The sequence below is a fragment of the Echiichthys vipera genome (genome assembly GCF_963691815.1).
Source record: "Echiichthys vipera genome assembly, chromosome: 15".
NCBI classification, from domain to species: domain Eukaryota; kingdom Metazoa; phylum Chordata; class Actinopteri; order Perciformes; family Trachinidae; genus Echiichthys; species Echiichthys vipera.
In genome coordinates, this window is record NC_139840.1 from 6987311 (window position 1) to 7005534 (window position 18224).

Below are 18224 nucleotides of genomic sequence, written 5' to 3' on the forward strand. Positions count from 1 at the left end.
ACACATTTTCACCAGCTCTCTGAAATCTGTCCTCCAGCACAAAGGCCTACAGCGTTTGCTTACATCAGATCTGGATTTTTAAATACAAACCGCACCTGCTGCTCACATGTTGAGCAAGAACGGTATAAACATTATTAGGAAGGAAAAGCTGTGGGGACACGTCTCTTGTACTCAACATACATTGCAGGAAAAGTGTTGTGTCATGTTAAGTAGCTTAAAAAAGGGAATGTGTCATAGACTCTCAGACAGTCGTGGCACCACGTACAAATCACTATTTTCGATGGTTGAATTTCGAAAATTGACAATTGTAGTAACAAGACAGCAGCAGCAGACACATTTCTAATAATATAAACTATTATTCCCAGTTATATTGACGGGTCTTAGGCGGTAGAAAAAGTAGAAATACCTCGGCCTAAAGTACTCCATTACAAATAAAAGTCCTAATCAAAATCAAAGTCTTAAATAAAAGCACAGCAGCAAAATGTACTTAAAGTATCAAAATCAAAAACACTCATTGAAGTAAAACCCACCAAACGTAAGCCAAATTAACACAATTACAACTAGTTTCAAAGAGCTGTTGTTACAGTTATTCTCCCTGCACCTGATTCCTTTTCTAATTCTGATCAAGTTCAGTTCACCAATGAAGTGTTTTGTTTGTTTTCAGGTGTCAGTGACAGAGGCCGCGTGACTATCCGCACAGCATCTGCACGAGTATAACAGGAGCACAGCAGGAGTAAGTGACAAAATACGTCTGTTGTGATCTGAGTGAACAGACGCTTTCATGGGTTATCATTGACCAACATGTTTGCCAGTCAATATTACATGCAGATACAAATGCAGCAGAGCAAACAGTAGGTACTGCTTTTACTTTACACTAAGCACGTTAAGAATAAATGATAGAGAATAAAGACCAAAGTGAATGTTACCTGCTTACCTTTAACTGCTGACACCACACAGTGCTGTTTGAGGGAGAGACAACGCAAAAAGCACACCTTGCGTGGTGATGGGTGTCTTTTATCACGTCTGTTGTCACTTCCTGACAACTTGAAAAAAAAGAAATCTTCGAAGACTTGTAGTGTGGAAATTGGAAACTCCACTATTGCTTGGTCAGAGGTTGTCAAAGTGGGGTCTGGGGACTTCCTGGGGCCCCATGTCAGTAATCAGTAACACAGGGTCCACAGAAATGAAAGTAGTATAGTGTATATAATTTTTCTTATCTAACAGGAAAGTTGTGGTTGTCAAAGATGAGACCATTTCGCACACGTTATCTAATTTGTGTCTTGGGATATTTGATACTTAAAATATTCCCCTGTTGCCAGGCAGAAATCGTAATCGCAGTAGTAAGTGTGTGGCCTGTTTGCAGACCTCTGAACCATCTCCCCACATCTGTTGTTTTCAGAAACTGAAAGTAAAAACTTAATAAATTGCTTGATTTATCTGATGTTAGCTTTGTTTTGATTTGATTTATGTTTATGCTTATTGTCACTCTGATCCTTTCCCATCTTTGTATTGAAACTGTTGCAAAATAATTTCCCTCGGGATAAAAAAAGCTTCTTGCTTCTTGAATCTTGAATCTTGAATCTTGAAATTCAGTCTGATGACAGTATCAGTCAAAGAGTTGTGTATTGTCTGTGCCAATACTTTAACATGAAGGTATTCACTGATACACACAGAACACATGAGAATAAAAGGTCATTCTTGACTCTCATGAAGTAGTAGATGTCCAGTATCCCATTTTTTCTTGTCCAAGTTCACACCTGCAATCTGGTCTCCCTTTGGCTACAGACACCTTTTTTTCTAATGTGACCCAGGGCAGAAGAAGTGAATGGAGAGGGTTTGAGTTTTGTATGTTGTCGCCTTTTTCACTACTCCAGAGTTTGTAGGTCTGCGAGTTGTACAATGTTTAAACTTAAAGTAGATCTGCACGATATGAGGAAAATATCCTCCTAAAATATATATAGTTGGGATCATTTTCACTGATATTGCAACTATGATGTGACTCACGATGCTGGAGGGGAACGATCACTTTTCTTCTACATTAAAATGATCATGGTGTGATCTCATGTCTGTAGAATGAGACCTGTACGCCGGGACATCTCTGCAGCACCACACAACTTTATTCAGAAGGGTATTTTGACAAATATTTTTGCATTTAATTGTATTATTTACTATTGTGCCGCACTGTGATTTGGATATTACACAGGTCCATATTGCAATTTCAATAAAATTCAGATTAATTGTGCAACTTTAACTGCAAGTTATTTTTTTAACGTTTGAAAGTTGACCTTATGTTCAGTTTTTTTTGTCTACTACATGCATGTTGTTAATTTCCTGAAAAAAAAGGAAATAAATCAAATTCTGAATATGATGTAAAATGTCCTTACGGATATTTCAACACCAATGTACTTTCAAAGGCGCATCAGTTGAGTAACATCAAACAGGCCACTGTGGTACATATTCTTAAAACTTCCATGACACAAAATAAAATCATGCACCAGAGCAGTTTGTGGGTTCGATCCCCAGCTCCTCCGGTCTGCACGTCGAAGTGTCCTTGGGCAAGACACAGAGACACCGTGTGTGAATGTGGTGTGAGTGGTTAAATTAGAGCAGGCGTGTCAAAGTGATCCAGTAAACGGTCGCTGTGGCTGCAGGTTTTCAGCCCAACCAAGCAAGAACACACCTGACTCGACTCATTCAATCACCTGAACTGCCTTCACACAGTTGATTTGTTGGACCAGGTGTGTTCTTGCTTGGTTGGAATCAAAACCTGCAGCCACAGCGGCCCTTTACTGGATCAGTTTGAAACCCCTGCATTAGAGGATGTGTAGATGTCCACTGCCATCGGTGGTGAAAGGGTGAATGTGACAGTAGTGTGAGAGCTCCTGAGCAGCCAGAAGACTAGAAAGGCGCTTTATTAGTACGTATATTAGTCCATAGAATTCAGGGTTGAATCGATATTTTCCAGTTTCTTGACATTTTATAAATAAAACAATTAAAAGAATTTGCAGATTTATCAATAAGGACACAGAACTAATGTAGTGTGTGTGTGTGTGTGTGTGTTTGTGTGTTTTTTATGGGGGTAAGGCGTCTGTTATGTGTAAGATAAAGACATGTATGATGTGGCTTCTGTCTTGCGTATATGCGTGTATCAATATTTTATGTTAGGCTGACACCATCTTAGGATATTTGATTCATCATTACAGCAAGGTATTACACTGTATGTTATACTGAGAGAGATCGTGAGTAAAATCTCATGGTGGAGTGCATGAAATGAAATAAAAATGATTATATATATATAAAGTTGCAGTCAGAGCAGAATTAAAGGTCCCATTTTTTCCGTATTAATAGGGAGGAAAGAACCATGACCTTAAGGTGTTCTCAGTTGGTCAACTCCTAAATAAAATAGTGCCGTTATTTTAAAAGTAGTTAAGTTAAAAGATTTGTTCCTTCGTTTAAGGTCAAGTGTGATTCAAAGTCTTTCCTGTTTCACGTCTCACTGAACGGGACCAACGACCGCAGAACTTCACTGACACACTTAAAAACACAAAAACAGACTCACAAAACATCTCTCACACATATTTATTGTAAAAAATACATATAAAAACGATTTCTGAGACATACAAAAGATTGGAGCTTAGAAACAGTATATTGAACAGACGAAGACCAAGCCATTTTCTTGAATTGCATTACATATTTACAATTTAATAAATAAAATTCAATTTGTTTTGTATACCAGAGTAAAAGCAGATTGTCCGTATCTCGGGGGTGCAGATACTGCTGTGGTGACTCTTTGAATAAACATTCTCATCTAATACGTGGACCTCAAATCACGGGGCTGAAGGGGGATCAGTGCCCTGCGATTGAAAACCAAGGATTTAGGGACATTTGTACAAAATACCGTCCTTGGTGGGAGAGGAGCTAGTTTACACACGGAGCGTTTAGTTAGCACTGGTAAAGACTGAGGTATTGCACCACACAGCTTAGAGGGGGGGAAGTAAATGAGAGTAATGTGGGGTTTTCGATTGTCTATTATCTCTATCGACAACCCAACACACACAAACACCCCTACCCCTCCCAGCCAAAGTATACAACATCATAACGTATCACCACAACAAATGTAACATCTAATGATCAATGCACCTCGTCTTCCGCACCCTCTGACACAATGCCCCCAAATGCACACACAGACAGACTTTTGGCATTATTTTTCTATTCTCCAATACAAAAAAAAAAAAGAAAAAGAGAAACATGCACAGGGCTGCCCTCTAGTGGCCGGACAATTCCTAGCACCTCAGACTGCAGAATATCAGGGACCAGAGAAAATAAGAGGCTGGGGGTGAACAAACTAGTCAGTCGAAAACCTGTGCGCCGGGCTGACCTCTAAACCGATCTGTGCCACTTGTGAGCACAGAGATTTAAAACACACACAACAGTGAGCGAAAGAAATCAATTCATGTTTTTGTTCTTTCTCCTGGCCTGTGTACAGCCTGTATCACACAGCATCTGTTGAGCAGCCTTGGGGATGCATTCACAACAAATCAGGCATTAAGGCAATTAGCGCTGGATTTTGCGGCAGTGTCACTTAAATGATCACTGATCATTTGATCACTGGTAGGTTACGTGATTGACCGTCTCAGAATGATGTCAGGTTGCTTTTTTTTCAAAAAGTTGATTGTGTTTCAACTTTTCTCTGCAGGGACATCCCCTACGGTCCCCACTGCTGCAGCCTAACACAGAGGTTCAAGCAACTAATGATTGGAGAGCCTGTTGAAAAGTGGTCTAGGAGGAAATGTACAACGTATTGACTCCATTATTATATGAATTTAAAACTACTCCATGCCTGAAAACAGACATTGTGCCTTAGAAACTTACACCCTGTGAATGCAAAACTCACATTCAAATGAATTGGAGGACCGGCGTTTTCGCCGCAATGCCTGACTGGGTGTGAATGCAGCCTTACTGTTGAGCTTCCACCTCAGTTCAGCCCAAAAACACTACAATACCTGCTTGCACAATAACCCCTTCACCAGGCAAAGGCAATAAACACTCACAAAAAAGGCAAAGGGAAGCCATATAACACATTTAGCAATAATTATGACCATAATGTGATGATATAATATCTAAAATCCTAAAATAAAGGGGATGGGGGTGGGAGCTGGTTATGTAATAATTAACCATCAGCTGTCCATAGCCTCAAGTGTTGGGGAGAGGCAGATGCCACATGGTGTAAACATGCCCCAAAAATACATCCCTCAATCCATCCGTCCCTTCATCCCTTCTCGTTCTGGCATTAATGTACCCAGATGGCGAGAACTGTCGCTTGGGACCAGGTCCAAAAATCCCGACTACGACCTCAGGGAGTGTTTGAGAACGAGGAGGGAGAAGGGGGGTAGTGGGACAAAAGAAAAAACCAAACCGCATTCAAAGAACAACGGGACTATGTGAGCCACGTTGTGTACCAATGCCAAAACTAGCATTAAAAAATAAAAAGGGTGACCCGCTTGACCAAGCAGACTTCTGGGCAATTTACAGTAAACAACACACACACACACACACAAAGTCACACTTTCCTGAATACAGTCATGCTCAGGACATTTCCTGTCCCTGGTCATCATTTGAACACACACACACACACACACACACACACACACACACAACCTTATCCCAGACCTTATGTGAAAAAATAAGTCAGCCTTGAAAGGACAAAAGTGCTCAAATTGGTGCCAACACCAGCGCTACTATGGCCCTATGAAATACAACCTTCCTAAACACTCAGCGAGTAGCAGCACGTTAAACTCAGCGCTAACCAACCACCTACAAAAACACTGACCTACTCAGAAAAACAGTTAGCCCCCAAACTTCCCCTGAAATGTTTACAGGTAATAGAAAAAAAAAGGAAAAGAAAACACCTAATAACGGCAGCCCCCATTCACCAAAAACAAGCCCTCAACCTCCAGCTGGTTCAAAGTAAAGCGACGTTTATGTGGTAAGAGTTCACGCTTTGGGTGTGCGAGGTTGGTTCATTTGGGGTTAGCCGAGGAAAGGACACATTCATCCAATGTATGACATGGAACAATACTCTTTCTGCAAAATACTTGATAAAATGACCAATCCCGTTTGGAAGGGACAGAAAATACACAGGAGAGGATCCAGAGTCACAGTTTACATTTTTTTTTGTTCCTCCCCAAGTTCAAAAAATCTTTCTGGGGCAAGTTCCATCGTTCTGGGACAATCGTGTTTATTTGATTTTTGTTTAATGCCCCGCAGAGTCGAGCCCAGTCCGTAACATAGAAAGGGAACCTCCTCCACTTGTGTTCCAACAAGGGTTTCAACCAGAGATTAGATAGGAAACAGAGCGGCTGTTTTTACTGTTGGAGTTTGGCTTGAAATGGCATTGACCAAGTTCAAATGGACCCATCCAAACGGGGAGAGCACGGGTGTCGCTAACAGGAGCTTCTTCTTAGGACCGTCTGTTCTCCACTCAAATATATGTTTGCTTCTGAGAGGGACAGTGGGCTTTTATTTGTTCAATTACACATTTTTATTGGGATTTTGTTGGGATTCAGTGTAGTCTCCTGTAAGGGTGGAAAAAGACAGTAGTTATTAGACAAAGTAATGCATACAGCAACATATAGTGGCCAACTAGCCTGGGTCCAGACCATTGAATCTGCTCACTCCGACGAGTTTACTGATTTGACTGGTATCATGACACAAATCGGAAAAACAATCAAGCCAATGAGCGTCGTGGGCGGGACTAATGCTGTTGACATGCTGTGTGTTTACATAGACAGCACTCCCGATCACAACCAATTAGGTTTAGCTTGTGCTTACGCCATAGCCTCCGCCGTAACCTCCTCTGTCGCTTCTGTTCCCCGTGTCCATTTGGAAAGTCTAAAAGAGCCGCATGTCCGGACCATTTTTATCCCCATTCAAGCATAGGGCTGAACCAGAAGTTGGCTGGCTCGGACTAGAAGTCTCTTGTGATTGGTCCCCCTCCCCGATGAAAATCAGTTAGAGTTCAGGCAATGTCAGACTGAAGATGGAAACAGAGTTGACAGTTCTGTCTGATCAGGCAAGTCTGCAACAGGGCCATATGGTTGAACTCAATATCATATTACTCAATATGCCTGTTGCTATGGACACCGTACCATTTGTGGTCTTAACAACTTCACCTTATGTTTATCAACTGCATTCGAGTCACCGTCGAGTCAGTGCAGTTCACATCTGAATAATATGTTTAAAGGGGATATACAATAACTGTGGCTGGGTTTTGATCAATACTTCTTTTTATTACCGATGTCAAATACCATCGGTGTGAAATGATGGTTTTGTACTCTTGTTTACTTTTTTTTGATCAGATCATTAAAGTGTGAAAATGCAGATATTGTATCGGCATCAGTATTGAAAATGTGCTACTTACATACCCTGGTCATTTCGTGAAACTCACAGTTACATACCTGAGTCGGGTTGGTCACTGAAGAATACATGTGACCTGGGAGTCAATCAAAGGGATGTTCAGGGCAGCAGGGTTTCACCTTGGTCCAAGAATCAATGCAGCTACAGGGACAAAGAACAGAGACAGGGGTGGGGATACCACAATGTTACTTTTTGGGTAGCTCATGTTAATGTACCAGAACTTTCTTGATGGGTTTTTGAATGTTGTGACATTCACTTGCACAACCAAACTAAATGTAATCACTGCAGCAGGTTCTGAATAAGTATAAAGATGTTTTCACACATGGTAGAGAGGGCACCCCAAAGGCTTCTGTCTCACAGAGAAAAAACTAAGTGAACCAAAATGCATCACTACAAACCAAACAAGAACGCGCACTACACTTATTGGTCAGATGGGGTCGGTTTGGGAGCAAGAAGGTAAATACAGGAAGAACGTTATGGACGATTGCATATTTCTGTGAGAGAAACACTGCTATGCAATTCTCCGGCTAGCTGCTTCTCCGACTACCTCAATGTTGCTGTTCTGCTGCATCCCATAACGCAAAGCACACCTGGCTACAGGAGCGGTTTAGCTCAAACTTGCAGAGTAAACCTGGCAGTTGGATTGTGATTGCTGAGTTTCCACCTGGCCAAATAAATGCACCAAAGAGGTAAACGCTCCAGGGTTCGATTCAACCGAACTAAACAAGGCGGGTGTGAAAACGTCCCTCCCTCTGGCTTGTTAAATGCGACAGGACCGGAGATAAGATGCAACAAGCGTTGTGGGCTAGTACTTATTTGTATTGGCCTCAGTTGCTAACATAGATCTGAAACCATTTACTCGAGTAGCTGATCAGCAGACTAAATAATCGGCATCTATCTTGATAAACAAAATTGAAAAATATGCTTGTTGCAGCCCTGCACTAAAATATAAAGGTGGATGTAAGAAATAAGTGTTTGGTTATGGTGTGTGAACGTGCACATGTTTCACAACTTTGAAACACAGTCATCTAAAATCCCAGGCTTTTCCCAAATCTCAGTTGCTCTACTGGGTGGACCAGAATGTCAATAACACGGCCAAACGGCCACACCTACAAACTAAAGTGTACATGTTCTATAACAGCGACAAATGATAAACGTGTGTGTGCTTTATCTGAGACGGGGTTTTTTTAAAGTTTGAACTCCTTCATAGTTAAACAACATGCCTGTTTGATTGTTGTCAGGGTGACATTATTGTTGTGTGGAAGTGTTTCAAATAAATAAGCATTTGAAACCACTTGAACACAGAATGATGAGAAAAAAATACCAGACAGGATCTTCAGTATGACGGATTGCCAAATCTTGGTAAATTTCCCAGCAAGTCGGATCACTGAAGTTATGGGAAACCAGTGGCTCCTTGATATTCGGGGGAAAACCCAAAGTGTTGAACAGTACAGCGTATTTTGTGGAAGTTAGTAGTAAATGGGCTGAAACATGCATACACAATGGCGGTTCTTTAAAAAGGTCATGGTTATAAGAAGTGCTTACAAAACGCTTTGCTGTCTATCTGTGATAACATCCAATTAAGATGTAATGATGAGGCAGTTATTTGTTTGGATCGGGCTGAACAATGCCCCTTAGCTTCGCTATAATCACAGCATACCGGTGCCTGGTGTGAGCTATTGTTTAAATATTCACATCATTTACTTGTGAAATAAACAGTTAAGAGGGCAGAAGCACATAAACGGATCTTTTCCTTTGCTCCATAAAGTGAGCAGATGTTCGCTCACTGCACTCATCCATTTCATCTCATGTTCAAAATGATAATTCTTAAGGACAATAACTGGTTGTTAAAAACGTATCGAGGAAAGAGACAATGGGTATGTAGCTATCAGAACTGTGTGGTGATATGCACTTGAACAGAACAAGCTTCCTTATTTTTGAAATCCCTACCACTACAACAGTTTTACAGATCTGAAAATAGTCAGACACATTTTTTCCCATCATATGCACACCTTTTTTTAATGTCATGTGCACCGATTCACATGTTTCACCCTCCTCTTCACATTTGGATTTGTCTGCATTTCATAATAATGCAAATACATCAACTGAATGTTGTTACCTCTTATGGTAGACACAGAGGCAAGCCAGCCTGGCGATGGTCTCTCCCTGTACCAGATCCTCCAAACAGATGGAGCACTCACCGCTGTCTTTACTGAGCACATCCGCTGTACGCACACACACACATAAAGCAACTGTAAGTATTACAGCCTTTAAAAAAAAAAAAAACAGCCATCAGACCATTTCTGTGACATGATACTTACTGTTGTATGGTAGGGGAGGAGACGTGAGGCAGCTCAACAGGTGATCCTCGATACGACCCCCCGGGAAGGGCTTCGAGCAGAAAGGACAGCGGATATCTGCACAGAGCAGAGACACAACAGGGCTGAGATTAACACACTGTGTCACAGCCAGACATGAATGATAGATGATGTGCACTTCGCATCGCACACAAAGTGATATGTTTGGACATTTAGATTACACCGGCTCACTTGAGAGCAGGCTGAAACATAACCACTCATTCTCCTCCCGGAGATAGTGCGAATGACGTGACCTCGAGTGTAACTGATCCAAAATAGTTTGAAACTTTATTTGACAGTATGTGGCCAGGGCTGAAGGGATAACCGCCATTAGAGCCGTGGGTGGATGGGACAGACACTCTGCCTTGCTGCCCTACATTCCCCTCCTCCATCTATGAGCTGCTGCCAGCAATGAGCGGGCATTTGCGGGAAGTTGTGACCCATTTCCCTACACTTGCTAGGGGGCTGGCCTGGGAAACCCACCACACTGCTGTTTTGGCTCAAAGTGACAGGTTTGCCACCGCTCCAACACCATCTCGGTGTATTCAATTGTCTAATGCAGACCCAGTGTGTTTTTCACTTCCTCTGCAAACTCAAGTTCCCATTTTAATGCACTTTCACAACACGGTGGTTGGTTACTTAGCGTTTTTGAAGTTGCACGTCGCAGGGTTTGCCACTGACAACCACCATCGACGGGCCTTGGGATATATAAGAGCTTGTACGTCACCTTTACGCCACAGCTCTGCTTCATACAATAGGGTCTCTGATGATTTTTGTCAGTTTGCTAGCACGGGAAAAGAGATTATCTGTTCAGGAATGTAAATTCCCTGAATAATCCATTTGAATTTCAGGCTGCGTAGAGTAAGGGCTGCACTGGGAGATATGTTGATGCAAAATTCCTAGTGTGATTTACAGTCTCAGATATGTTTTCTTGGCCTTAAAGGCTGTTCTGAAGTGTGTTTCTCTTTCTTTTATTATTATGGCTGAGTACAGATGACAGGAAATACTCCTACCTAGTTACTAGCCTACTTAAACATCATATCAATTATTGCTATTCATGTCTCTGAACACATGCCACCCACTGTTAAATAGCATATCCTAAGTTTCGTAACAGCTTTAGATGTTGAGGTATTGAGTCATTTGTATTAGTGGAAAGCTCTGAGGCATCCATAAAATCCATGTAACACCTAGGAGACGTGATGGCATCTAAAAACTAAGTAAATCACAAAAAAATGAACTGGCCATCTGATGGGGACGAGACAGTTATTATAGTGAGTGTATGCGCCACTGACATAATACAAACTGCATGTAACGTTATAGGAAATACTACTACACTGTGTAAATATTTTAACTCACTGCCATGACGGTTGTTAACACGGTAAAGGCCGATCCAAGCCTCTGAAACTGGCCGCTGGTGTGTGCCTCGGACCCGGGCGGATCTTGCGCCCACACTGCGGGCGGAAGAGTGCCTATTCCCGGGCAGCCGCTCGGAAAAAGTGCGGTGGGGCGTGCGGCCTGTCTCCTCTCCGGACTGATGCTCCGCTACGACGGGAGGCTCCGGGCTTATATTGCCGTCTTCCTCGGGTTTCCCCTCGCTGTTGTTGTCGTCCACAGGTGACGCTTGGCTGACGCTGGAGGGGATGCTGTGGTGGTCAGCGGGGCTGCCGTCGGCGCTCGCCCCATGCTGCCCCAGGTCCGAGTCGCTGCCCTCCTCCGATCGGCTGCGGTTGGCCTCCGTGTCCTCGAAGCTCCCCGAGAAGTCGACCATGAGACTGGTGGGCCTGGTACAGCGGGGTCGCCGGTAGGAATCCCGCTTTGTGCCATCTTTTCCGAGAGCAGAGGGAACCGGGTCTTCCTGTAGGCGGCTGGCTCTCGTCCCCATCTCTAGCGAGCTAACAGCTAATTCAGCTGCTTCCTCAAATGAAAACCACCGCAGAACAAGGGGCGAGTTCACCTCGAAACGACCCTCAAACTGTCAAATATTCGTCGGGGAACTTTAAATAATAACAACTGCCTGGCAACCGAGCTCAAAATAAGACGGTTAGCGTAGTTCGCCGTTGGTTCTCTCGCCTCAGTTTGTCCTAACCGTCCACATTTTCCTTCCTTTTTTGACGTGCCCGTCCTCGCTGCTGCAGCGGAAATAGAGCTTTTTGGCTTCCTCCTTTGAGCCGTTACACCAACAGTTACGGTACCGTCACCGTGTCGCCCGAGCAGTTTGTAATGTGAATAAATAAAGCTCAAATGTATTAACTTTAAACACTGGAGATCAAAATTACAGAACAAATTATAAAGACTTGATTTATTCTTAAATACTGTTCAGAATTTAAGGTACTAGCATGTTTTTGAAAAAATAACCAAGGCACATCAACAAAAACCTTTATTTGTAGAAAAAACAGTGAGCAAAATTAGAGAACAGCAACCAATGTGTCAGAATAGAAGATTTACATTTTTTCTTAGGGCTATAGGATTTAAAAAAAATGTATAGGGCGTTAAAAAAAAAAAGCAATCCTGCCTTTAGAGGCGACATTACATGTGCCATTACGGTAAAAAAGTACACAATAATACTGACCAATCAGCGCTCTCAAGACAACCGGGCAGCACAGCCAGCTGCTCTGATCAGGACATTTACAGGAAACCAGGAACTAGACCGAGCTCAAATTCAGATGTAGGTGATTACACTGATTACTGTCCATCCAACTGCAACATCTACGGGACAAGACTGCTGTCTGCTCAGTCAGCGCGCTGATTTTAAGTTGACATAGTTCACATCCCCGGTGAGTACTCTGCGTATGTGGGCGTTGACGGCTGACCACCATACCCAGGAGAACTCTTGAGTCACTCCAAAGAAGTAGGCCACTGAACATCATGATAATGCTGACTGATCTGTCTCACTTTAATTCATTTATGGCAGTTAAATCCAGTGGTTTTCTTGAACTTGTGGCAGTGATATGGGTTTCTTTGGCTTAGTTAGCCTTAACTTCTTCATTGCTCCAAACACAGTTGACTGTACGTGACATTTTTTTTGTGAATACGTGTAAAATACTACCACCTTGAAACGTCTAGACATTTATTCAAACATTTTCTCAAAGCCAACGAGTTTTAATCATGCCTAGAGGTGAGTTTGTAGCCCTAAATAGACGAATGAATTATACTCCTCATACTACTGGGGATTTCTTTTTTTTTTTTACATTATATTTGACTATTTCCTGCATATTGCATTTGCATAATGGTGCTCCTGGTGTCTACTGAAACTGTGAAAAGTGTGCCGGGGCGTACGCTGATTTTTTTCCAGACTTTGTCCTGTTTTATTGAGCAACACGCCCTAAACTACAGCAGTTGAATGGTTGTTTGAACAGTTGAAGGAATGCTGCTGAGTTGCTTGTCTCAATACTCAATGTATGCCATGTATGATTATGAAGGTTTGTGCTTCTTAAAGCCTTTGACCCTCTGATTGATGTGTTTCTCTGCAGGGATGAGGGCGTTAACTTTGCAGCAGGCCAATGTTGCCAAAGGAGAGCAGCAGCAGCAGCAGCAGTATGCCACATGTGGGAGAAGTCTGTCCTCCAACTACGCTCCACCATCGAGTCTGGAGAATAAGTTCTTGGCTCAGACCTCCACACTGATGCCACAGCCCTTCTCTCCGCTCTTAAACTTTGCGGCACAACCTTCTTCTTGCCCCTCTCTCCAGCCCTCCAGCATGTCTTCTACCTCCTCCTCCCTCCTCTCCACCTACTCCTTCTCTCCTTCCCTCTCCTCTCCTCTCATCAGCACTGAGAACAAGCTCCTAAGTAGCCGTTCGCCTGGTCTCTCTTTTTCCCTCACCTCTTCTTCAGCTGTCCCCAACACCTCTCTGCTCTCCACATCCCTGTCCGACAGCGCTCTGCTTAGTTGCTTTTCTCAGCCTCCATCATTCCTCCATCATGGAGAACAGAAGAGGGACGACGGAGGAGATGAAGACAGAGAGGAAACATCAGAAATGACGCAGTCCTGTTCTGAAGAAACAAGTTTGGTGGTACTTGAAAGGCTTTTTTTTTTACTATTTGTCTTCTGGCACAAACTGAAAGTGTCCCCATGACTTCTGCTAATACATTCTTGTATAAAGTATTTGACAAGCGCCATATTTGATGAATCCCATTTGGCAGTATAACTGTTTAACATGACTTCTTCTGCATCAACAGTATTGTGAGGAAGATGCAGTTTTGCCTGAAGAAGAAGAGGAGGAGGAGGAGGAAGATGCTGCTGTGACGACCATGGAACCACCTGTCTTGGAAATGGAGTTGGGCGACCAGGAAGTCGAAGGAACTACGATCGTCAAACGGGAGGAATTCGCTGAGCTTGTTAGAGGAAATGAAAATATTGAAGAAGAGCTGAAAGACAAAAAGGTAGGAGAACATTTTTTTCACCGCATATGACAGAAATATACTCTTTTTACTAGCCGTACAGCAACGCTCAGGGTCATTTTCATACATTTTCTCTCATTTTAAATTGATCTTGATGCAACAGGTGACTATTTTCACAACATATTTCAGCGACAAAGACTTGAATGTGCGTGTGATCTTGGTAAAATGTGGTCCAGGAAACACTTACTGTAGCAGGAACTACAACAGAGGTTTTGAGTATTTTTCCCGGTGTCTTCACGTCTGTCTGTGTGTGCTTGTGTCATGTGTTGTTCAAAGTGACCGTATCTCCTCTGAGTTGTGAACACATCTTATCGTCTTTCGGTCTGTTTCTCAGTATCTCCTGCTGAACGTCGTGTGCTGCTCCCTGGTCCATAAGAGCACAGCTCCAGGCCAGGAGGGCTGGGACTCTGAGAACAGTATTTGGACCAGGATCATGAACCTGGCCAAGGACATTTCTGTGTGTGACCCACAGTTTCTTCTCAAGGTGTGTAAGCAGGTCTCTGGGGATGGGCGGGTGTGTACGGGGGTGTGTATGTATTTTAGTTTTGGTTTGTATCCCACACTGGAACATCATCAAGTTGTTATCACGATCAGCCTATCAAGCAAAACAACCAGCAACATTCAGGACGTTTTGTCAAAATTAAATATTAGCGATACTAGTTGATAGATAGATAGATAGATAGATAGATAGATAGATAGATAACTTTATTTATCCACGAGGGGAAATTAGGTCATCGTAGCAGCGGTACAGAGCAATCAGAAGTACTAAAAATAAGATAAAATACAAAATATGAACAACAATAAAATAAAATTAAAGTACAGTATCCCAGATAAACACTATATTACGATGTGCTATGTGGATTTTAATGTGCAAGAGAGAGAGTTACCATAGAAATAATAGAAAATAGAAATATTGTTGTAGGTTTTATTAAAATATTGTAAAACTGGGGGATACAACGCAATATGACACTATTGTCCATGGTTAAATATACCACACTGACTAGGAGAACAAAATATTTTTCATACTTTAATCTCATATTGGGTTTTTCAAATTGGCAAAGAACTCTTTAAGAAACATCCCCTCGATGCACTGGGATACATCATCAGTGTTGTTACCTGGGGTCATAAGGAGTTTCGGGTCTTGCAACAGACCCCCTCGCCCAGGCGACCCTGCCGGGGGTGATCAAGTCCCATGAACAACATGTGACAGTAGAAGAAATACAACCTGACTAAGAACACAAAATTCAGACTACGTCTTGTTTCATGTTTGCAATCCTAAATTGTCACTGAATACATTTCGTGAACAGGGTCAGTTTTATACTATTGTTTTGTTATGTGTTCCCTGTGAAACCTCCCCAGTGATTCTGAGGTACAGTTGGTTGAAATTACATATCCTATTATGTCTTTTATTATATATGACATTATATTATATCCTCTTTTTTTGGACCGGTGGAATTCATTTTCACTGGTTATATCAGAAAAGGGTCAGTCATGTACAGTGCACTTTCATTAGTTGCATGTATATAGGTCCTGTCTGTGCATGTGTGTGTATTCCAGGCCTGTGTGTGTGTGTGTAACATGAAAAAAATAGAGTGAAAATTGAATTTCCCTATTGCTGACGAATAAAGGAATTCTTCTTCTTCTTCTTCTTTTTCTTCTTTTACAATTCAGGTGGCAGTTTACACTCGACAGGAGCTGAACATCCGCATCACAGCAAACTTCTTATTGGCTCTGGCTGCCAATCAGCCCTCCACCAAGCCACATGTCCGCAGATACTTCTGTGCTGCTATACAGCTTCCAGCAGATTGGTTGGAAGTCGTCCGGATCTACAGTACGGTGAGTGTTAGTGAGTGTCTAATGTGTGGGGGAATCTGGAGGCCTCAGTTCTGTTAGTTCTGTCCAGTCTAAGCACCACGTTCGTCTCGTTCCAGTGCTTCAGTCGCTCCTTGCCAATGTGCCTGAAGAAGGCGATGGCTGACAAGTTCAAGCAGTTCAACGAGTATCAACTGGCCAAGTACAACACACGCAAACACCGCTGTAAACACAGCCGCAACAGGCGAAAAGCCACGGTACGGAGGCATTTATTATTCCCTTTTTTTAATTAAGGTTTGGTTTAATGTTAAAATGAAGATTAAAGCAAATACTGATATTACACCTGAAAACAGTTTGTCAGTATTAGTATTTCTCTGTTTTCACTGTGATGAAGAACAAAGGTTGACACCTACACACTTTTTTCACCACCTCAGCTAAAAATAGATCAAAACTTTGGTTTCTTTTTCCCTAAAGTAACACTCAAATATCTTCTCTTGATCACTCCGTGGTTTGTTTTACGTACATTATCTTTGATTTCCAGAAACCCAACGGTCAGCTGCTGAGTAAGTGGGCCAACCTGCTCCGATCAGATTCATCCTCTCTGATCAAGTTTGTAAGTCAGCGTACATCACTTTTCTGTCATGTCACTAAATAAGTTTTTTGAGTTTAATTGAGTGTTACCTTCAGTGATTTTAGAAGTGCGGTTTAGAAGGGGCGAGGTACTTTTCGCTCTCATCCATCTCTGCTGTGTATGCAGATACGAGTCTAGTGCAGATTGTTAAAGTAAAACTCATTCTGAATATTTAGAGCCACCTTCTTGGTGTTGTAGAGGAAACCTCATCACATGTGTAACACAGGTTTACGTGTGTCTGCGTGTGTGTGCACAGTTGAAGCTCCAGGACAGCAAAGTGGTGGTGGTGGATAAAAAGCAGAGTGAGTTCAGTGTCAAGAAGATGATCGAGAAGCTTCACATTAAAGAACCGGCTGAACACGTCATGGCCATCCTGGGAAGAAAGTAAGCCACACAAACACACAGTCACTCACTGATGCTCCCAGAGGGGCTCCAGTGTCACTTAAAGGAGCATTGTGTAGGATTCAGGGGGATTTATTGGAAGAAATAGAATAAAACATCTATACTTACATTTTCAGAAGCATCTAACCATCTGAAAGTCACATTCTACATTTTTTTAATGGTGTTCTCTCTTTCTAGGAAGGGTAAAACAACTTTATCTTTTATCAAACAAATGTAAGATTTAGGGAAATGAAAATGTGCACAATACTCCAGCTACCTGGACAAGAACCAGAAAGAAACGGAGCTTTTCCCCCCATTTATTGTTTAGACAATATGAAGAGATAAAAGTAGACAGAGGAGGGCAGAAGTAGGTTCGATTCAGTCGCAGGCCTGTCGGGACATCTCTGTTGTTCTAAAGGTGAGTAAGGTAACCATCCCACTTGTCCTGCTTCCATTTTAAAATGCGGTGTGGTTGTGTCGGTCCCAGGTATCCTGCTGACCAGAAGACATTCACCCGCAGTGGAATTAAGGGCACATGGGACAGGGAGAGAGCTGGGAAGCGAATGAAGCTCAAAGAGCCGGAGACATGGGATCGCCTGCTCAGTCTGGAAGGAAACAAGGCGGCCACCTGGGAGAAGCTCATAGGTCATCTGAGCACACACAGAGAGACAACTCTTTTGTTTCTAAGTAGTGTTTGACTTTACTGACCTACAAATTCAAATCTGGTCCATAGATTTAATCCAGCACCCCCCCCCCCCAAAAAAAAAAAGCCCTTAATCATGGTCAAATGAAATATATCGAATAAAAAAATAATAATCTATATTTTCCAATGCATACGTGAATAGTAAGTTTAAGCTTGATATGCAGATCCAGTGCAACCCACTTTAAATGAGACATACGTTGCATCTATACATTTGAAAGCACACATGCTGTGCGCATCTAACACACCTCTAAATACTCTAACATGTCCATGATTACATAGATAATAATGTCTCTACTGTGCAGACAACAAGTCTCTTCCATTCATGGCCATGCTGAGGAACCTGAGGAACATGATCACTACGGGCATCAGTGAGGCTCATCACAGGAAGATCCTCAGCAAACTGACCAATAAGGTGAGAGCCAACAGAGAGAATCCAGTCACAATAGAGTTGGTAAAAGGTGAAAGAAAGGGTGCTGTCCAAATTCATAACCAGTTATGTTTTGAGCCATAGTTGTGTCCGTCGG

The 18224-nt window shown here is 42.4% G+C and overlaps 2 protein-coding genes across 3 annotated transcripts in view; one reads left to right on the forward strand and one right to left on the reverse strand.

Moving 5' to 3' along the window:
* Positions 1-3635: 3635 nt before the first annotated feature.
* LOC310957691 (uncharacterized protein) lies at positions 3636-11878 on the reverse strand. The gene is made up of 5 exons (XM_083928380.1): positions 11130-11878; positions 9738-9833; positions 9536-9641; positions 7458-7557; positions 3636-6575 (listed from the first exon to the last, which is right to left on the reverse strand). The coding sequence occupies exons 1-4, from the start codon at positions 11653-11655 to the stop codon at positions 7500-7502; spliced, it is 786 nt and encodes a 261-aa protein (XP_083784506.1). The 5' UTR covers positions 11656-11878; the 3' UTR covers positions 3636-6575; positions 7458-7499.
* A 525-nt stretch (positions 11879-12403) lies between these two features.
* tep1 (telomerase-associated protein 1) overlaps positions 12404-18224 on the forward strand; it is a 33746-nt gene continuing 27925 nt past the window's right edge. For both annotated transcript variants that reach the window (XM_083928880.1, XM_083928881.1), the window contains exons 1-10: positions 12404-12547; positions 13244-13785; positions 13952-14155; positions 14508-14657; positions 15845-16009; positions 16105-16242; positions 16527-16598; positions 16873-17000; positions 17485-17642; positions 18003-18112. In XM_083928880.1, the coding sequence (XP_083785006.1) occupies positions 13246-13785; positions 13952-14155; positions 14508-14657; positions 15845-16009; positions 16105-16242; positions 16527-16598; positions 16873-17000; positions 17485-17642; positions 18003-18112 (1665 nt within the window). In that variant the 5' untranslated portion in view covers positions 12404-12547; positions 13244-13245. The remainder of the gene's footprint in view (positions 12548-13243; positions 13786-13951; positions 14156-14507; positions 14658-15844; positions 16010-16104; positions 16243-16526; positions 16599-16872; positions 17001-17484; positions 17643-18002; positions 18113-18224) is intronic.